This window comes from Piliocolobus tephrosceles, chromosome 15 (genome assembly GCF_002776525.5).
Source record: "Piliocolobus tephrosceles isolate RC106 chromosome 15, ASM277652v3, whole genome shotgun sequence".
NCBI lineage: Eukaryota > Metazoa > Chordata > Mammalia > Primates > Cercopithecidae > Piliocolobus > Piliocolobus tephrosceles.
In genome coordinates, this window is record NC_045448.1 from 32264483 (window position 1) to 32286804 (window position 22322).

At 43.3% G+C, this 22322-nt stretch overlaps 1 protein-coding gene across 4 annotated transcripts in view; it reads right to left on the reverse strand.

Annotated features, from left to right (window-relative positions):
• NLRC4 (NLR family CARD domain containing 4) overlaps positions 1 to 22322 on the reverse strand; it is a 42817-nt gene that overhangs the window by 15149 nt on the left and 5346 nt on the right. For 3 of the 4 annotated variants that reach the window (XM_023216396.3, XM_023216398.3, XM_023216397.2), the window contains 5 exons: positions 19387 to 19502; positions 15641 to 15901; positions 12837 to 14831; positions 4539 to 4631; positions 990 to 1160 (listed from right to left, as the gene is read on the reverse strand). In XM_023216396.3, coding sequence (XP_023072164.1) covers positions 990 to 1160; positions 4539 to 4631; positions 12837 to 14831; positions 15641 to 15901; position 19387 — 2521 coding nt within the window. In that variant the 5' untranslated portion in view covers positions 19388 to 19502. The remainder of the gene's footprint in view (positions 1 to 989; positions 1161 to 4538; positions 4632 to 12836; positions 14832 to 15640; positions 15902 to 19386; positions 19503 to 22322) is intronic. The other variant, XM_026454753.2, reaches the window with a different exon arrangement.

Below are 22322 nucleotides of genomic sequence, written 5' to 3' on the forward strand. Positions count from 1 at the left end.
TCTTGCTTAATCTAGGTGAAGTTTTTTCTATCAGGGCTATAAAAATCTCCTTTTTAAAAAAATCAGACAAGTTTTTCATGAATATGTACTCTTGTTATAATATTGGCTATTATTATTTTTAATCAATCATATGAGCCCTTTTCTTAAAGTATCTTCTGGGTTGTGTGCTCTACAATAAAAAACCTGCTGAACTTCTCTTTAAAAGAGTACATTTGCAATTTCCAGTTCTAAGCCTGTCTCTGCCCAGCAGTAAGCAGAGAAATAAAGGCACGTGCTCATTGTGCTCATGTTCCCAGTACTTATCTAGCCTTTTTCAACTGTGGGTTTCTCTAGCTGTAACTTTATATTAGTATACAAATGGCTTCCTTAGTTATCTTTAGAGACTCCCAGAAGTTATATAGTTTAACTTTAAAAAGATTATACCACTCTTTTCCAAAATCTAAATTTTAAAATATGTCTGAATTACACATGTATAGTTTATCCAGAAATATGCAGTAAGTTTCCCCATACTTGATATGCATCCCTTTGGGAACTCAGAAGACTCAATTGTCACATTAATGCACATTAACTTCATCTTAACAGGGCAATGGGTAGGAATTAGAGGCCTGAGATCATTTCAGAAAATCTTTATCTCTCACTTCTCAATCATTTATCCATTCATTTAAATGTTTACTAGGCAGTAAATTATATGACAGGTTGTGTGGCAAGTTTCAAGCACCTATTTCTTATTTTCTTCCTTTTCACTTTCTCTAAAAGTTACATCTTCAGTTGTTCTGAAATTCTCCCCTATTATCCATCAATAGTTGATTTTAATTCCAATATGGAGAAAAATCATTAAAAACAATCTGCTTATTATCCAGAAGTTTTTATTATCTTTTCCAGTTTTCCTTAAATTAAGTTTCCATTTGAGACATTTAGTGTGAATTAGTATAATAGTATCACATGTTCTGTTATACTGTCCTCATTCAGTTAATGGAAGCAACAGTTACCTAGGATTTTCACTGCATTTGCAGACAAGCAGCAGGAGACTAATTGAATTTCTTCAAGGTCACAGGGTTCACTTGACAGAGACTTGACTATGTAATCCATTCCCTCTCCAATGTCAGACAAGTGGGTCAAACGAAATAAACACATCTTCTTCAGATTTTTCAGGCCTTCAGCTGAAAAAAGAGAAAGGAATGCATTAGGATACCAAGTTAATTCGATTTAAGCATAGATTAGTGAACTGAAAAGAAAGCAAAGAATAATTGTGCGGAGACCTTCCCATGTTCTTCCTGCAGCAACCTTAAGCTACAAAGAGTCAGAGAGAGCTGTTCTTTCACCTCTCACTTTCCAGTCTCTTGGACCACACAAAAATCACGTATATGGAGGTTATTCTCTTAGTAGCATGAGAAACACTATCGTAAATTTGTAGTCTTTTTAATGGGCATCAATGTATACTCTTACAATAATTCTTTAGATGGATGAAGTCTTCTAGAGCACTCTCCTTTCAATCTTCTCAAAAATCTTAAACAGCGGGGGGCTGAGTTCAGGGGGGTAGCATGGGGACTTGGTCCTTGGAGTGCTTCTAGTGCAACTGTTCACAGCCTCAAAAGACTTGCCTGGGACTCATGATATGGGGCCTGCCTGATGCTTTAGAATGAAGACCACAAGTCCCGCCTGATGCTTTAGAATGAAGACCATATCCACTGCAGCGTATTTAACCAGAAGAAAGATTTACCTTATATCAACAGTACAATTGGAAACATTCTGAAATGTCCCCCATTCTTAGGTCTAAAGCTAACGTGCAGTTTAGGATTGGTTAGGCCTTACTTTGTGTCATTAAAATATTGCCTTATCTTGATGGTACTGCAGCCTACAGGAAAGAAATACATGATTTTAATGGCCAGGCACGGTGGCTCACACCTGTAATCCCAGCACTATGAGAGGTAGTGGTGGGCAGATCACCTGAGGTCAGGAGTTCAAGACCAGCCTGGCCAACATGGCAGAACCCCATCTCTACTAAAAATACAAAAATTAACTGGGTGTGATGGTGCACACCTGTAATCCCAGCTACTTGGGAGGTTGAGGCATTAGAATCACTTGAACCCAGGAGGCAGAGGTTGCAATAAGCTGCGATCTTGCTACTGCACTCCAGCCTGGGAAACAGAGCGAGACTCCGCCTCAAAAAAAAAAGAAAGAAAAGAAATACATGATTCTAATAATATCAGTCTTGCAGAGCTTTCGGGAAGGTTGCAGATAATGTATGTAACATATTTAATGTGGCACATAGTAAGTGCTCAATAAATGTTCATTGTTGTCATGGGAGTACACACAGGTTGGAGGTTGTGAGCATGAGCTTTGCAGTCAGTTGCTAGATCCCCTATTTAATAATTATAAACTTGGGCAAGTTATTTAATCTTTTAGCTTAAGCTTTAAGGATCATTATATCTATGTACTAGGACTGTTGTGGGGATTCAGTGGAATGAAGTATATAAAACTGCCTAGGCTAGTGTCTAATCTATAGCACAGTAACTCTTTAATAAAGAGTAAATTATTACTAATATACTTAGACTGGTTTAGTCAAGTTCATATTTTGATTCATTAATAGCAGAAGCAGGCTATCCTAGAGAGGTACTTTTTGACCTCTTTCTACCAGTTGGTAATATCTTGAGCAAGTCAATAAGCTATTTTAGGTTCCAGTGGAGTTTTCTGTGAAATGAATGAGTTGGATTAGATGCTCTCAATCCTCTTCCAGCTCTGATTTTCTGTGTAATTTATATACATGCAATAAATGTTTATTGAACACTGAATTAATTTGATTATTCTCACATAGGCCATATAAGGAAAAGAAGTCAGCCATGTTTTGCTTTTGTTTTTGTTTTTGTTTCGAGATGGAGTCTCTCTCTGTCGTCCAGGCTGGAGTGCAGTGGAGCAATCTCGGCTCACTGCAACCTCCTCCTCCTCGGTTCAAGTGATTCTCCTGCCTCAGCCTCCCAAGTAGCTGGGATTACAGATGCATACCACCATGCCCAGCTAATTTTCGTATTTTTAGTAGATATGGGGTTTCACCATGTTGGCCAGGCTGGTCTTGAACTCCTGAAGTCAGGTGATCCACCCGCCTTGGCCTCCCAGAGTGCTGGAATTACAGGCGTGATCCACTGTGCCCAGGTTCAGCCATGTTTTGATTATAGGATAGAGTTGTCTTTCAGCAGGAAGCAGAAGTAAGAAAGAACAAGGTGAAGGGAAGAGAGGAGCCTTTTAGTGAGGACTCAAGTAGGGAAAAAAAGAGCCAAAAAAAAAAAAAAAAAAAAATCGAACACACGAGAAAACAGAGACATTCAAGGAAAGCAGCTTTAACAGGAATCCTCCCTGGCCTGGAGGGCCTGGTTCCCTGTGGTAAGCCATGTGTTCTGCTTGTGTTCCTGAAGTTTCCTTTTCCTTTTCATTTTTTTGATTGGGGAAACACAACCTCCAGTGTAGAATGAAAGCATGCTTCCCCCAAAGTTTTCTTGATTCACATTGTTTCCTGTGTCCTATTTCATTTATGAAATTTTACTTAATTATGAAATCATAGTATAAACTTTAAAATATTGTTTCTATGCAATTATGAAACCATACTATAAACTTTTTTTTGTTGTTGTTGTTGAGACGGAGTCTCGCTCTATCACCCAGGCTGGAGTGCAGTGGCCGGATCTCAGCTCACTGCAAGCTCAGCCTCCCGGGTTCCCGCCATTCTCCTGCCTCAGCCTCCTGAGTAGCTGGGACTACAGGCGCCCGCCACCTCGCCCGGCTAGATTTTTGTATTTTTTTAGTAGAGACGGGGTTTCACCATGTTAGCCAGGATGGTCTCGATCTCGTGACCTCGTGATCCGCCCGTCTCGGCCTCCCAAAGTGCTGGGATTACAGGCTTGAGCCACCGCGCCCGGCCCATACTATAAACTTTAAAATATTGTTTCTATGCATTAATTAAAAACATAGCCGGCCGGGCGCGGTGGCTCCAGCCTGTAATCCCAGCACTTTGGGAGGCCGAGACGGGCGGATCACGAGGTGAGGAGATCGAGACCATCCTGGCTAACCCGGTGAAACCCCGTCTCTACTAAAAAATAAAAACAATTAGCCGGGAGAGGTGGCAGGCGCCTGTAGTCCCAGCTACTCGGGAGGCTGAGGCAGGAGAATGGCGTGAACCCGGGAGGCGGAGCTTGCAGTGAGCTGAGATCCGGCCACTGCACTCCAGCCCGGGCGACAGAGCGAGACTCCGTCTCAAAACACCAAAAAAAAAAAAAAAAAAACATAGCCAATGAGCCAGGGAGAGGGAAATTAAAAACACGTCATGGGCTCTCTTCCCAAAAGGGTTACCATCTAGTGTTGTACAATTTGAATAAAATGAGATAAAACGATTGTAATGGCAGTAGGGAAAATGTCTAGGGAAACCAATGTAGCCGTAAGTACATAAAAACATCCTTGCCTTGTGCAGACACAGCCAGTGTCAGAGCCTGAAGTTAACTCCTCTTATTATCAGACTCACATTAATACACATATGAGAACAGAAATCTGACCTAGTTTTGTAGCATCTTCTTCATTCATCTTAATGTTATCCATTATGAGCTTTGTAAGGTTCTTCAAATTACCTAATCTGTCAGTCAGACCACCTGTCAAAAGAAAGAAGATTAGACTCTGTTCAGTGGATATTTGCTATTTACTATGTCATTTACTATTACTGTCATTTTTGTTACCAATCAAACGATTGTAATGATCACCACGAGCCAAAAAATGCTCATGAAATAGACATAAAAATATACTTTTTATAAGAGATGGGCATTGTACTTCACTGTAAGCATGTTCTCCAAATAATTTCCCAGATAACAGGGAAATTTCTAAACACTTGAAAATTAACACACTTTTAAATAATTATGCATTAAAGAAGAAGTCTCAAGGAAAATTTGACAATATTTTGAAAAATATTTTTAAAAATAACAAAACTTCAAAATCTGCAGCCCTCCACTCACAAAGGGGTGAAAAGAAAAAAAAAATCTTCAGCTAACACGGTGCTTACAGGGACATTTACAATATTGCACACTTATATTAGAAATGAGGAAAGGTCTCAAATCAACAACCGAGGCATACTACTTAAGAAATTACAGGCCGGTGCAGTGGCTCACGCCTGTAATTTCAGCACTTTGGGAGGTCGAGGCAGGCGAATCACGAGGTCAGGAGATGGAGACCATCCTGGCTAACACAATGAAACCCCGTCTCTACTAAAAATACAAAAAATTAGCTGGGCGTGGTGGTGGGCGCCTGTAGTCCCAGCTACTCGGGAGGCTGAGGCAGAAGAATGGCATGAACCTGGGAGTAAGAGCTTGCAGTGAGCCGAGATCGCACCACTGCGCTACAGCCTGGGCTACAGAGCAAGACTCTGTCTCAAAAAAAAAAGAAATTACAGAAAAGAGAGCAAAATAAAGGAAAGAAGAAAGAAACTAATAAAGATAAGGGTGAAAATCAAAATTATTACATCTTTATTATAAAAATTAAAAACAGAGACAAGACTTACTGTGTTGCCCAGGCTGGTCTCGGACTCCTGAGCACAACTGATCCTTTGGCCTCAGCCTCCCAAAGTGCTAGGATTACAGGCGTGAGCCACCATGCCCAGCCCAGAAATCAAAATTATAAATGTAAACAATAGAAAAAAAGCAATGAAGCTAAAAGTTGGATCTTTGAAAAGATCAGTAAAATTAGAAAATTTCTACCAAGATTGACAAAGAAAAAGAAGACACAGATTACCAATATCAGAAACAAAAAAGGGGATATCACTACACACACTGCAGATATTAAAAGGACAATTAGAGAATAATATAAACAAATCTACACACATAAATTTGACAACATATATGAAATTGCCCAAGTTTTTGAAAACCGCAAACTACCAATAGTCATGAGATATGGAATAGGTAACCGGAATAGCCTTATAGCTATTAAAGAAATTGAATTTATAATCTAAAATTTCCCAAAAAAAGAAACCTGAAGCCACAGATATGTTCACTTGCAAATTCTGCCACACATTTATTTTCATTTTTTTCCTTCTTCAACTGCCTTCATATCTACCACACATGTAAAGAAGAAATAATATCAATTCTACACAATCACTTCCAGAAAATAGAAATATAAAGAACAATTCCCAACTTATTTTATGAAGCCATCATTAACTGGATATGAAAAGCAGACAAAGATGTAGATGAAAAAATTTTAGGCCAGGCACAGTGGCTCACTCCTATAATCCCCGTGCTTTGGGGGCAAAGGTAGGAGGATCACCTGAGGCCAGGAGTTCGAGACCAGCCTGGGCAATATATCCAGACCCTATCCCTACAAAATATTTTTTAATATTTTTACCCAGGTGTGGTGGCAGGTGTGAGTAGTCCTGGCTACTCAGGAGACTGAGGCAAGAGAATTGCTTGAGCCCAGGAGTTCAAGATTGCAATGAACTGTGATCACACCACTGTACTCCAGCCTTGGTGACAGAATGAGACACTGTCTTTAACGAAAGAAAGAAAGTGAGAGAGACAGAATAGAGAGAGAAAGGAGGGAGGCAAGGAGGGAAAAGAAAAGAAAATTGAGGCTGGGCGAGGTGGCTCAAGCTTGTAATCCCAGCAGTTTGGGAGGGCGAGGCAGGCGAATCATGAGGTCAGGAGTTTGAGACCAGCCTGGTCAACATGGTGAAACCCCATCTCTACTAAAAATACAAAAAATTAGCTGGGCGTAGTGGCGGGCTTCTGTAATCCCAGCTACTCTGGAGGCTGAGGCAGGAGAATCGCTTGAACCCAGGAGACAGAGGTTGCAGTGAGCTGAGATCACGCCACTGCACTCCAGCCCTGGTGACAGAGTGAGACCCCATCTCGAAAAGAAAGAAAGAAAGAAAATTAAACTTTAGACCAATATCATTCATGAATATAGAATCAAAAATCTTCAACAAAATAGCAAATGGAATTCAGTCATGCATAAAAGAATATTATAGCAGGCATGGTGGCTCACGCCTGTAATCCCAGCACTTTGGGAGGGCAAGGCAGGCAAATCACGAGGTCAGGAGTTTGAGACCAGCCTGGCCAACATGGGGAAACCCCCATCACTACTAAAAATACAAAAAATTAGCTGGACCTAATGGCAGGCTCCTGTAATCCCAGCTACTCTGGAGGCTGAGGCAGGAGAATCACTTGAACCCAGGAGACGGAGGTTGCAGTGATCTGAGATCACGCTACTGCACTCCAGCCCTGGTGACAGAGTGAGACCCTGTCTCGAAAAGAAAGAAAGAAAGGAAATTAAACTTTAGACCAATATAATTCATGAATATAGAATCAAAAATCTTCAACAAAATAGCAAATGGAATTCAGTCATGCATAAAAGAATATTACAGCAGGTGTGGTGGCTCACACCTGTAATCCCAGCACTTTGGGAGGCCGAGTCAGGTGGATCATGAGGTCAGGAGTTCGAGACCAGCCTGGCCAACATGGTGAAACCCCATCTCTACTAAAAATACAAAAATTAGCTGGGCATGGTGGCATGTGCCTGTAGTCTCAGCTACTTGGGAGGCTGAGGGAGAAGAATCACTTGAACCTGGGAGACGGAGGTTGCAGTGAGCCAAGATCGTACCACTGCACTCAGCCTGGTGACAAAGCAAGATTACGTCTCAAAAAAAAAAAAAATTATTACACCATCTCCAAATGGGTTTCATATAGGGAATGCAGGATGCTCAATATTTGGAAATCAATCCATATAATTCATTATATTGGCAGTCTAAAAGAAAAACTACATGATCCCATAAATTGATGCAGAAAACACATGTAACATAATCCAACATCCAGGCTGGGTGGCTCACACATGTAATCCCAATACTTTGGGAGGCCCAGGTGGGAAAATCTCTTGAGCACAGGAGTCCGAGACCAGACTGGGCAATATAGTGAGTACTCATCTCTACAAAGAATTTAAAAATTAACCAGATGTGATAGTGCACACTTGTGGTCCCAGCTAGTCAGGAGGCTGAGGTGGGCAGATCTGTTGAGCCCAGGAAGTCAAGGCTACAGTGAGCTATGATCATGCCCCTGCACACCAGCCTGGGTGACAGAACAAGACCCTGCCTCAAAACTAATTTAAAAATAATTTTATAAAAACAATCCAACGTCCATTCATGTAAAATGACATGATCATATAAATGGATACAGAAAACACCTTTAACACAATCCATCATCTATTCATGACAAAAAAAAAATTCTCAGCAACTTGATAAAAGACATCTACAAGAAAACTACATTTAACATTATACTTAACAGTGAAAGTCTGAATGCTTTCTCCCTAAGGTCAGGAACAAGGCAAGATGTTCATTCATATCACCCCTGTTCAACATTGTACTACAAGTCCTAGTCAGTGAAATAAAGCAAAAAATAAAAATAAAATAAAATAAAAGGAATACAGATTGGAAGGGAAGAATTTAAAATCATTCTTTTCGAAGATAACATGATTGTCTACAATAAAAATGTCAAGGAATCTACAACAGCCTCTCCTGCAAACCCCACAAAAAAAAAATCCTTCTAAAACTGGCTGGGTGCAGTGGCTCATACCTATAATCCTAGCAGTTTTCGAGGCTGAGGGGGAGGATCACTTGAGCACAGGAGTTCAAGACTGGCCTCAGCAACAGAGAGGCCTTGTCTCTACAAAAAAGAAGGAGGGCCGGGCACAGTGGCTCACACCTGTAATCCCAGCACTTTGGGAAGCCGAGGCGGGTGGATCACCTGAGGCTGGGAGTTTGAAACCAGCCTGGCCAACATGGTGAAACCCCATCTGTACTAAAAATACAAAAATTAGCCAGGTGTGGTGGCAGGCGCCTGTAATCCCAGCTACTTGGGATTCTGAGGCAGGAGACTTGCTTGAATCCAGGAGGCAGAGGTTGCAATGAGCCAAGATTGTGCCACTGCACTCCAGCCTGGGTGACAGAGTGAGACCCTGTCCCAAAAAAATAGTAATAGTTAAATAAAGTAAATAATTTTTTAAATGGCAAACATTACAAAATAATTCTAAACACCATGTAGGCCAAATTCAGCACACAGGTGATCACTTTACAAGATCAGTATAAAAGAAGAGTTGTCATGAGTAGATGGTGAGCTTCCTGACACAGAAGGTAGTCTAATAAAGTCTTAGTGACATCCAAAATCTTACAGGAGGGATTCCCACATTAAGGAGGAGGTTTCAAAGACTATCTGTACAAAAAATTCTGGAATCTCAAAATGACAGAACATTTCTCTGCAGGGTGACAAGCAAGGCAGAGCTAGGTGGGAAATTGCTTGTGTCTGAAACTAACCCCAGACTGCTACACTTAAGTAGAACAAGGTTCCTGCTTCCCATAGCTTCACACCACATAGCATTCCTGCTCTGGGCAACCAGGCTGGTCTACACAGGTAGGGCAGGCATTCTCTTTTAGTGTTATTCAGAATTTGGGGAAGTATCCCCTTTACCCAGAAAGATTGCCCTCACATATCTGTGTCTGAAGTCTAAAATCTGGAATTTCATCATGTTAGGCAGTATTCCCCAAATCTTCTATCATTCATTCTTTTTTTTCTTTTCTTTTTGGAGATAGGGTCTTGCTCTGTTGCCCAGGCACTGGTATGATCATACCTTGCTGCGGCCTGAAAATTCCTGGGTTCAAGTGATCCTCCCACCTCAGCGTCTCGAGTATCTGGGATTACAGGCATGCACCATCACGCCCAGATGATTAATTTTTGGTAGAGACAGGGTCTTCCTATTGTGCCCAGACTGATCTCAAGTAATCCTCTGCCTTGGCCTCCCAAAGTGTTGGAATTACTGGTGTGAGTCTGGCCTGGCCCCAACTAAGTAAACAATAGTTAGGGTGGGAATGGGGCTGGGTATCTTCTACAATTTCCCAGATGAGAATCTTGTAACACAATTAGCTACTAACTCCTGCAGGTGATTAATTTACAGACTGGATTTCCTCCAAGACTTGAAGTAGGGCAGGGTGTCACTTGGCAGGGGAGGACTGGGTATTGGGTAAAGATGGGGGTGCTCGCAGAAGGATTTGCTGAAGACAAGCTTAACCTGTATATATATATATATATATTTTTTTTTTTTTTTCTTTTCTTTTCATTTTTTGAGACAGAGTTTCACTCTTGTTGCCCAGGCTGGAGTGCAATGGCATGATCTTGGCTCACCGCAACCTCCACCCCCCGGGTTCAAGTGATTCTCTTGCCTCAGCCTCCCAAGTAGGTGGGATTACAGGCATGTGCCACCACACCCAGCTAATTTTGTATTTTTAGTAGAGATGGGGTTTCTCCATGTTGGTCAGACTGGTCTCAAACTCCCGACTTCAGGGGATCCACCTGCCTCAGCCTCCCAATATATTTTTAATAAAAATATTTTTACTATATTCATATTTTTAATAAAAATATTTCTAATATATTCATATTTTTAATACAAATATTTTAAAGATATTTAAATACATACATATATGTATATATGTAGGTATGTGTATATATATATCTTTCCAATCAGACTACAGCTCTGGGAATCTTCCCTATGGCTCCCAATCTGACAACTTTCCCCCAGCATGGACCTCTCTCCACCGCCCTTCTACCTTCCTTTCAAGTCCTGACGCCTAGCAGAAACTACTAGAAAATTTAAAACAAAACTAATAAAAATGAAATCATGTATTTTGCAGCAACATTGATGGAAACGGAGGCCACTATCTTAAGTGAAATAACTCAGAAATGGAAAGTCAGATACCATATGTACTCACAAGTGGGAGCTAAATAATGTGTACACGTGGAGATAGAAAGCGGAATAGACATGGAGACTTGGAAAGGTGGGAGGGTGAGAGGGAGGCAAGGGATGAGAAATGATAATGGTGGTTACACTCAAAGCTCAGATTTCACCACCACGAAATATATCAATGTAAAAAAACCGCACTTGAACCCCCATATCTATAAAAATAAATAATAGATAAATAAAGCAAAACTATATATCTAACATTTTCACAGTATTCCTGGCTATTATTTCCAGCCAGGCTTGATTATAGCTGTAAACTAAACATCCTAAGCCCCCCGCCCCACACCAACTGAATGCATCCCCTCTGGGCTAAGGGGACCCCAGAAAAAAACTTAAACGAAGGACCTGGCCATGACAGGATGGGAGGTCAAACACACATCATCATACTCCCTCTCTTTTATGGTTTGAACACAACTCATCAGCATTACTGTTAACATAGAGATCATAAGACTAACAGAACAGACTTTTTATGGCAATAAAATACCAAGTTATAAACAGGACATAAGACCATGTCAGGCAAAGGCTAAGTCATGCAGCTCTACACTTAAAGAATAAACTGTCCTAGGCTGGGCGTCGTGGCTCATGCCTGTAATCCCAGCAGTTTGGAAGGTGGTGGCAGTAGAATTGCTTGAGCCCAGCAGTTCAAGACCAGCCTGGGCAACGTAGTGAGACCTCGTCTTTCCAAAAAAAAACAAACAATGAGGATCGACTGAGCCCAGGAGGTTGAGGCTGCAATGAACTGTGATCGTACCACTGCACTCCCACCTGGGTGACAGAGCAAGACCCTATCTCGAAAAAAAAAAAAAAAAAATTTAAGAATAAACTGTGCCGTAACCGCCACAGATTTTTCTTCTTTGGTAGTTAAACAAGCATTGGTCTCAAGATAAGCAATACTGATAGTTGTGAATATTAAACAATTCGCAACTCATCCAGCTCACAAATGCTAACAATCCCTGTTCCACCTGCCATAACTACAGCTTTGATTGGAGAAGAGAGTGATTTCAGTAACTTTCTCCTGATCAGAGGACCACCAACCACAGACTGGTTCTGGCTGGTTTACAGAGATTGCGTACCTGCTTACCTTTGTGTTCTGAAAAGAACCTCTGAAGTATAGGCCTATTGTAATACATTTAAATCATTTAAAGGGATGTACAATCTTTTGGTTTCCCTGGGCCACACTGGAAGAAGAATTGTATTGGGCTACACATAAAATACACTAACGCTAATGATAGCTGATGAACTAGGAAAAAAAAAAAAAAATTTGCAAAAAAACCAACTCATAATGTTTTTAAAAAGTTTATGAATGGGCTGGGCGCGGTGACTCAAGCCTGTAATCCCAGCACTTTGGGAGGCCGAGATGGGCAGATCACGAGGTCAGGAGATCGAGACCATCCTGGCTAACATGGTGAAACCTCGTCTCTACTAAAAAATACAAAAAACTAGCTGGGCGAGGTGGCAGGCGCCTGTAGTCCCAGCTACTCGGGAGGCTGAGGCAGGAGAATGGTGTAAACCTGGAAGGCGGAGCTTGCAGTGAGCTGAGATCCAGCCACTGCACTCCAGCCTGTGCGACAGAGCGAGACTCTGTCTCAAAAAAAAAAAAAAAAAGTTTATGAATTTGTTCTGGGCCACATTCAAACCCGTCTTGGGCCACGTGCAGCCCACGGGCTGCAGGTTGGATAAGCTTGATTTAAATACTAAATCTCCACCCCAAAGTGAACTTGGGTTGTATGTTACATGCATGTTTATTCAATAGGCATGCGTCAAGACCACCTTCAGGAATAGTCATAGCTCCTCCTGTAATCTGTTGAATATGTATGTTTAGCCAACCCATTCAACATAAAGCGTCTACCCCAACCCCTCCTTCGAGGTGCCTGTCTCTGGTCTTGGTTAGAGGCACGTTTCCCAGCCTGCGGGATGGCCACCTTGCAGGCTGTAACCCTTTAGAAGAAATCAAGTCTCTTCTCTCCTTTTCCAAATTTATACACTGTTATTTTTTTTTAAGTGAACATAGCACAAACCACTGATATTTATAATACCCGGCAGCCGTTGATTCTGTAGGTTGTGAATACTCAAGGTTTTCAGGTTTGTTACAGACGTGATATGCTGCTCATCTTCTATGGTGAGGGGACTGGCTTCCAGCATGAGAGAATAAATGTTCTTACAGGTACTCAGGACCAAACTGAGGCTTCCAGCCACACCAGCACATCTCTTTATTTGCAGTCTGAGGCATGTGGCAGAGCTGAATATTTTTCCCAGATACTTGATATCTTTCTTATTCAACTTGCTGAAATCCCGGAGTGTGACCTCCAGAGTCCTGAATTCCTGCTTCCAGTTGAAGAACAAAGATACAGCCCTGCTGGGAATGTAGGTTTCTGGGGCCTCTTCCGTGTGGATTGTGCCTGTGTCTTCTGCAGCCTTGTCCCATGAAGCCATAGCTCCCCCATAGAAGTCCAGTTTAATGAAGTCCAGAGCGCTTGCACAATTGGGCAAGTGTTCAAAGAAGTCAAATAAGTAATCAGGGATGTTCCCTGAGTTGATATATAAGCTTTTACCTTGAAAGAAAGCTTCAAATTCTTGGCTCAGGGCTGACTTGGATGAACTCTCATGATATAAATGGATGCCACACTCTACAAAGGAATTGATGTTTATGGCTTTCAGAATTTCTTGCTCAGTGGTGTTTTTCACACTTTGCAAAGATTCCTGTCTCCAGAGAGGCCTCTTGGTGATGGAAAGCCCGAGAAGGCAGCCATGTTGATACACTGCTGTGAGGTGCTTCATAACAGCCCTGGTGGCTTCCACAGATGATCCACAGGTGTACCGGAGCAGGCTGCTATACGTGGATGTAATGTCTGAAATGGAAACCATTTTCTGCAAGTAACTATTCCCCTTGGTCACCTCCTCTGGCTCACGAGACGTCAATAAACTGCTGAGTCTTCGTCCTGCTGTGTACTCCTGGAATGACTTGTGAAAGAATTTATACTTTGGCTTGAACCTTTGAGCCGTATATTTACAGAGGAGCCCAGTTGTCAGCAGGACTTCCTCATTCATGCTGGACACATCCTCCAGTTTGAAATCAAACTTGTGGGAGAACACACCCTCCAGAGCTAGGTCTCCACAGTGGTCCAGGCTCCGAATGAAGTCACTTGCAGTCACACCTTTATGTTTGTGTTTGTTTTTCTGTATCAACAGATCATAGAAGGTATGGAACAGCGTTGTTTGTGTGTGAGACTGGAACTCACTTTCACCCATCTGAATCGCACAAGTGATGACCACAAAGAGAGGGGTCTTCATGAGATTCCTCAAGCACCTGGATTTCTGAATTTGGAGCAACAAGCCTTCAGCAAGCTCCTCGATCAGCACTTCTCGGATGAGAGCCTGCGCACTGTCTTCTGTCATATCTCCCACCTCAGCAATCAGGGCACCAAACTGCCGTATGTGCCTCAGGCACTCAGTGGTGGTGGTCACGACGACCATGTTCTTGAAGCGGTGGTTTTCCTTTATCAGGGCTTCGATTTCTGGGCAGTTCTGGGGCTTGAATTCATTGTAGCCATCAAGAAGAAAAAGAACCCTCTGCCGTAGCTTCAGCAGCATGGCCATGAATGTCTGCTTCCTGATTGTGGCTGCTATATCCAAGACCTGATCACAGAGGGTTTCAAAAAGCCCGCCCTGGGCCCTGCTGAGACGGACAAAGAAGACGAATTTGAACTTGGTCAGAGCCTCGCACTTTCTGGAGCCCCAGAGCATGGCAATTCGCTGCAGCAGAGTGGACTTCCCTTTGCCAGATTCCCCTTCAATGATGCAGGGGCTCTGAAGAGCCTGCAGGAGGCCGTTCAGGGTCAGCTGCTCCACGCGGTGATGGTGTTGGTCCTTCCTCCACAGGACAGGTTCTATGAAGGTGCTTTTCAGGCTAAAAATAATGTCAATATCTTCACCAAGGGGATAGAAGTTCAGAAAAGATGGGGTATGGTACCAGTCCTTTAAATCCTGAGCCAAATCGTCCAAGTCTCCTTCTGATGTCTGATGGAAAAGACCTATTAGAGAAGAGGTGATGTTAAAGAGGACCCAATTCTATGTCTCCTCAAAACCTAGAGTTCAGGAGGATGAACGAGGGGGTGAGGCTGAGAATCTGCCATCGGTGAATGTAATGTCCTTTCCCAGTTCTGAGCTGGCACAAAGGGTTCTGTCTGCTGCCCCTTTCCCCGGCATCCTTTACCCCACTCCCCTTTTTGCTTTCTGTTTCCTCCTTTCCACAACCAAATCTTATAGCAGCTGGTTGGAAAAGGGAGGAGCTTGTGTATGGGTTAAGGAAAGTAAAGAATTTGGCGGAGAAAGATGGTTAGGGGTAACTGTCAGCACATTAGGCCTTCACTCTAAGTAAAATCTGTCATGACCTTATTTACTAATTTAAATGAATTCATATTTCATGAAAAATAGAATCTTGCCCTTGTGTCAGTCAGGCTGTCTTTACCAGGAGGCCTGGACATGGAGTAGGTAGTCAGCTGGGCCTCTCTCCCATAGGTAGATCTCATCCAAGCAGGGAATGCTGAGAACCACCGCTGCATTGGCAGCTTAACTAGTACACTCATTGTCCTGTTTTATCTTGCGGTGACACTATACTCAATCATTTATTCCCTGGCCCTGGGGTTGTTTGGCTTCACCATCAATTGATCTACTATGAATTTTTCCTAAAATCATCTAAGCTTTTCCTTAGCAGGAATCAAAGGCCACTGCCAGGTGATATGAAGAGGAGGAAGAGCAGAGGCTCTGCCATGGGGATGGTGGATCTTTGTTATGGTCTATTCTATTTGCAGAAACAGATGCAAAACTAAATGATACTTACTTTGTCCATTCAAGTCCTGAAATAGAGGATAGTTCCACTCCTCAAGGGATTTAAGAAAGAGGTTACAGGCCTCTGAACCCTTTTTCAAAATCAAGTGAATGATCCCTCTCGCAGCATCCTGCTCCACCTTCTCGCAGCAAATGTTGTTTACTTCTCCGTAATTCAGAACATTCCATGCAAATAGGTCATCTGTAATTTGCTTTACAACAGTCATTCCCATTCTTTGAATAAGGGCTCGGCTATTGTCCTTTATGAAATTCACTGAGGAGATGGGGAGAAATATACATATTTATTTGATTATATACAATGTGCATGTCAGCATCTGTCTCCAGAGCATTAGGGCCATGCATTTTTTTCCTGTGGGCATTTCCTGAGTTATGGAGATGCCAAATGCTTGAATTCCAGGCCTTTAAGAAATGCTCTGCAAAGCAGTTCTAACCCCAGAGTCATTGATGAGCAAGATGGTTTTGCTTTGGTGATGAAGTAAGGTGAGTTATCTTGTCCCTCCGATATAAAACAGTCCCCATCGAGGTCGTAGTGCTAAGACCATTGGCTTTAGAATAACAGCACTGGCCTAGGATCTGCCACTAGCTACCATCTCTGTGACTTTGGCAAGTCACTAAGCCTCTTTGAGTCTATTTCAATTTTGTGCTGCTGACTGGGCACGGTGGCTGACGCCTATAATTCTAGTACTTTGGGAGGCCGAGGCGGGTGGATCACCAGAGGTCGGGAGTTTGAGACCAGCCTGACCACATGGAGAAACCCTGTCTCTACTAAAAATGCAAAATTAGCCAGGTGTGGTGGTGCATGCCTGTAGTCTCAGCTACTCGGGAGGCTGAGGCAGGAGAATCGCTTGAACCTGGGAGGTGGAGGTTGCAGTGAGCCGAGATTGCACCATTGCACTCCAGCCTGGGCAACAAGAGCAAAACTCCATCTGAAAAACAACAACAAAAATTATGTGCTGCTAAATGGTTTCACAAACTGGCCCTCTAGGAGTAAAGGCCCTAATTTGTAGCATTCACCAATACCCATGGTATAAATATTCCTACCATGGCCTATTTCAAGCTAACAGTGTATGTCAGCTGGCTAACAAAATCCTGAAAATTCGATAATCAGGTTTCACATCACAGTAAGAACCAGCTCCAGCACACCGGAGATTCCTCATCCGTACAGTGGTGTGGAGAACAGTATTTATTTAACTTAGGAAGTTGTTACAAGAATTCATGTGTAGTATCTCGTACAAAGTTATAACTCAATATATGATAGCTACTATTTTTAGCCTTTATTCAGGTGTCACCCTACAAAGGAAGAGCACATTTTATCTCTCACAGACTTTGGTCTTTTCTGAAGAGTATCACATCAAAACATTGATTTTTATCCAATGTAAGCTCTCTCGCCTGGTCTTGAGGATAGCTGTGTCCTTTTTGTGTCTGACTCTGCAATGTCTAATTCTGAAAGGCAGACCACACTGTACCCAGGCACTGTGCTCTTGCTATGTTTGTGACAGCTTGGAGAAATGTCTTCCTGGTTTTTAACTCTCAGACACCGTCTGCACTAGATTTCTTCCTGGGCTAGGCTGCTTCTGGTTTTTTGTTTTGTTTTGTTTTTGTTTTTTTGACGAAGTTTCGCTCTTGTTGCCCAGGCTGGAGTGCAATGGTGCGATCTTAGCTCACTACAACCTCCGCCTCCTGGGTTCAAGTGATTCTCCTGCCACAGTCTCCCAAGTAGCTAGGATTACAGGCATGCGCCACCATGCCCAGCTAATTTTGTATTTTTAGTAGAGATGAGATTTCTCTATGTTGGTCAGGCTGGTCTGGAACTCCCAGCCTCAGATGATCCGCCCGCCTGAGCCTCCCAAAGTGTTGGGATTACAGGCATGAGCCACCACGCCTGGCCGCTCCTGGCTTTCAAACCTGTGTTGACTGATCAGAGAGGGAATGCGCTTCTCTCAAAGACCCCAGAACCTCTCTGGCCTGAAATGCACCATCAGTCACTCCAAGCACCAGGACCCCATCCCAGCTGTCCTTTCTCACCATTGCAGAGCTCTACTGCTGACCTCAGCTGGAACATTCCCTGTCTACATGTCCTGCAAGACAGTCCCATCTCTTTCCTTCTGGGGTCTCATCTGTTCTCTATCTTCTACATCATCCCTATGGATGTAACCTCTAAGTCTGTGTCCCGTCGTGATCTCCAGTTTAGAGCTAAATAAATACAGCCTCAGCTGGGTGCGGTGACTCATGCATGTAATCCCAGCACTTTGGAAGGTTGAGGTGGGCGGATTATCTGAGGTCGGGAGTTCAAGACTAGCCTGACCAACATGGAGAAACCCTGTCTCTACTAAAAATACAAAATTAGCCAGGCATGGTGGCGCATGCCTATAATCCCAGCTACTTGGGAGGCTGAGGCAGGCGAATCGCTTGAACCTGGGAGGTGGAGGTTGCGGTGAGCCGAGATCGCGCCACTGCAGTCCAGCCTGGGCAACAAGAGCAAAACTCCATCTTGAAAAAAAAAAGAAAAGAAAGAAATAAAGCCTCAGAAAGGCTTAGAGACCCACACACACAAGTTCACAGCCTAGCCTTCCTAAGACTACACTTCTTCACCTATAAAATGAAGACGTGTTATTTAAGACTCTATTTAAAAGACTCATTATATTGAGTAAGTCACATAACTCTCATACACAAAAATGTCTCAAAATTGGAAAAGTGGCTGGGCGTGGTAGCTCACGCCTGTAATCCCAGCACTTTGGGAGGCCAAGGCAGGTGGATCACAAGGTCAGGAGATTGAGACCAGCCTGGCTAATATGGTGAGACCTCGCCCTTACTAAAAATACAAAAAATTAGCTGGGCATGGTAGCATGCGCCTGTGGTCCCAGCTACTCAGGAGGCTGAGGCAGGAGCATTGCTTGAACCTAGGAGGTGGAGGTTGCAGTGAGCCGAGATCACACCACTGCACTCCAGCCTGGGCTACAGAGCGAGAGTCCGTCTCACAAAAAAATTAAAAAATATATATCTCTCTCTATATATAAAATAGGAAGGTATTATTGTACTATGTTATATATCCTTGTATGTAGACCATCATACTCCTTCCTTATCAAGTAATTAGGTGGAAAAAATGCTGCTCATTTATTCATTCATTATTCATTCTTTTCAGAATATCTCTTTGTCTAGACCAATGCCTTTCAATAGAACGTTCTGTGATAATGAACATGTTCTATATCCACATTATGCAATATGTTAGTCATTAGTCACATCTGACTACTGAGTACTTGAAATCTGGCTACAGTGACTGTGCAACTGAAGTTTAAATTTTATTTTATTTTATTTAAATTCACCTTTAAATAGCTACAGGGGGCTAGTGGCTACTACTAATATACTAGACAGCGCAGGTCTACACCCAGTCGTTGAAGTGGAAAGAGCTACATTTTGGTTGCCACTTAGATCTACACCATGTTTCTTCACAACGAGCTTGATGTGTGTAGCTCTCTGCTGTCTGCTGAACAGGTGATAAGAACACTTTAAAACATACACCTGGTCACTCTTTGTGTAAGTCCTATCCTGTCTGTGGTTCTGTCTTTTATCACAGGTTACCATATTTGCAACTGAATTCCTAAAACAACAGAAGATTATTTATCGGTAATTCCACATATGACTGGTCAGAGGAAGCCATGAATTGATTTACCATTCAACATCACCAGTATTTGGTAGCAGACTGGATAACCAGGCAGATGTTATTTCTCATATACTTACTTGTTCTAAATGAAAGCTTCCCACCTTTCTATAACTCAATAGAAAATATTTCCAAATGGACAGGTCAAAGGTGATCCCAATATTGTCCTCTTTTTTCTATAAAACTACTCTTCATTCTGTAAAACAAAACAGAACCAGGGACTATCAGGCAGAGGGGCTGGTGCAATTAACTGAGTAATGCCCTGCTTTTCATTGATAAGAAAATGGTGACTCAAACCAGATAAAAACTTGCTCAAAGCCACTGGCTATTCATGGCCAAGCCCTAAAGAGAAACCAGGCATCTGGACTCCTGGCCTAGAGCTCTAAACTGTGTTCAACTGGAACTTTGTCCTTTTCTTCAAAGTTTCTTCTCGTTTCTGCTGTTCAGAGCCAAGAAGGCAACTTGGAATTAAATGTCAAAAGACGGTATAAGTGTCAACATGAATGGTGCAGAGGGTACGTTCTCTCTGTTCTCTCCGGTATTTCCAAGAAAGAGTATATGGACTGCAATCATCCAGGGAGGAAGTTTTCATGGAGGAGACAGCACATGAAGCTGGTCTTAAAGGATAAGTAGGGCCGGGCACTGTGGGAGGTCAAGGCAGGCGGATCACCTGAGGTAAGGAGTTCGAGACCAGCCTGACCAGCGTGGTGAATCCCCATCTCTACTAAAAATACAAAAGTTAGCTGGGCCTGGTGGCACACGCCTGTAATCCCAGCTATTCAGGAGGCTGAGGCAGGAGAATCACTTAAGCCCTGGAGACGGAAGTTGCAGTTAGCTGAGATGGTGCCACTGCACTCCAGCCTGGCAGACGGAGCGAGATTGTGCCTCAAAAAGGAAAAAACAGACTGTGCCTCAAAACGGAAAAAAAAAAAAAAGGATAAGTAGGATGAGGCGAGGTAGTTGGATTGCGGTGGAGGTGGAGGTGAGGATGTAAAACGCCTTGCAGGTGAGAGGGTGAGATCGGGGAGTATGGAAAGGGGAAAAGTTCTCTTGTCTCCTTCGCAGGGCGTGCGATGGGGGTGTGGCTCGCTTCTTCAGTGCCCGCTGCTCAGACCTCTAGGGGAGCATACAGACGGGCAGGCTGTGGGGTTCCAGTCCCACGGCAGTGTCCAGTGGTGAATGTTTACATCTCCTGAAGCCCCAGTGGGTGTTTGTTACAGGGTGCTCTTTCGGTTTAGCTGTCTGTAGGCGGCTTGTATTAGCTCAATTAGACCCCTGCCTTATTGCAAGAACAGAGGGTTTTCTGTATTCCGGGGTTCTTGCCTTGGGGTTCTTGTCTTGATGTACCGGAGGAATTGGATTACACGTGGTCTTGGAAAAAGAGTGCAAGATTTTATTGACTGGAAGAAGCTCTCAGCAGATGGGGTAGCCAGAAGGGAGATGGTTTTTCCCTGGAGTCAGACCGCCACCGACTCTTCTCCAACACTCCCGGCCAAACTCCGCGTCGTTCCTCTGGTGGATGCCTCCTGCTGGCCTGCCGGTGTCTGTTGTGAGCTCTTCCGCCAGCATTCGCCCTTCAATGTCCTCTCGACGTCCAGCTGCTTGTATCTTCTTCCACCGATGTGTTCCTCTCGACGTCCAGCTGCTTGTGTAACTGCCTGCTAGGGTCTCTGGGATTTTTATACGCATAGGATGACGGTGTGGCAGGTCAGGGTGGTCTTGGGAAATGCAACATTTGGGCGCCAAAGCAGGAGTGCCTGTCCTCACCTAGGTCCGTGGGCACATGCCTGGGGGTGGAGCCCTTGCCAGGGAGCCGCCCTTCTGGGACCCGCCCTTCTCTTCCCTGCACTTCCCTGACCCCCTTCCCTATCAGTATGAGTAATTCAGGAGACAGAAAAAAGGAGTTATGCTTCCAGGGTACAAAGGGGAAAAGCTATGGAAAGCCTTGTATGCCAAGATGAGGCATTTGTTCTTTATCCTATGAGCAACTGGGAGAGATTATGGTATGAGGAGCATGTTTAAAGTGATGTTTTAAGAAACGGATTTCATCTTCCTGGTATGGTCCTGTCATTTCATCCTCCTAGATGGTTTGAAAAGCAACTTCCTTTCTCCCTTTCCCCTCCACACACTCTGAGAAGCAGGGGCCCAGAAGCCTCTGAGACTGCTCTGTGTGCATTCCTAAACCAAGTTAGATGATCTACCCCGGCTCCTCATACACATATACACGACCCCCTGCGTCAGGATGAAGATGCAAAGTCTGGATTAAAGGCATCGTGAGAGGGCAGACAGGAAGTGAGGAAGAGAACTAGAATCACTGGGTGGGGAGAAACAAAATGGGAGCTATGTGAGTGGGATTGGGGTATGTGAATGGAGTTGGCTTGGGAACTCATGTGAATGGAATTGGCATGGGAACTCATGTTATCCTAACATTAAAACTCTTTTTTTGAGACAGGGTCTCACTCTGTCACCCGGGCTGGAGTGCAGTGGCCTGATCATGGCTCACGGCATCCTTAACCTGCTGGGCTCAGGTGATCCTCCCACTTCAGCCTCCTGAGTAACTGGGACCACAGGTGTGTGCTACTATGCCTGGCTCATTTTTTTTCTTTCTCTTTTTTTGAGACAGGGTTTTGCCGTGTTGCCCAGGCTGGTCTCAAACTCCTGGGCTAAAGAGATCTGCCTGCCTCAGTCTCCCAAAATGCTGGGGTCACAAGCGTGAACCACCGCGTCTGGTCATTACCCTAACATTTTATTATGAACATTTTCACACATAGAGAAAATCCATCCCTCTACTCATTTATCAATCTATGTAAGTCGCAGATGTTAGCACATTTCTATGTCCATATAATTTACTAGAATTCAATACTGGTTTATTATTCTTTATTATTTATTATTCTTTCTTAGGAAAAATTCACCTACAGTGAAAGCACAGATCTTAACTGTACCCTTTGATGAGCTGAAAAATGCTTCTACTTCAAACACCTATCAAGACAGAAAACACTGACCTCTCCTTGGAAAG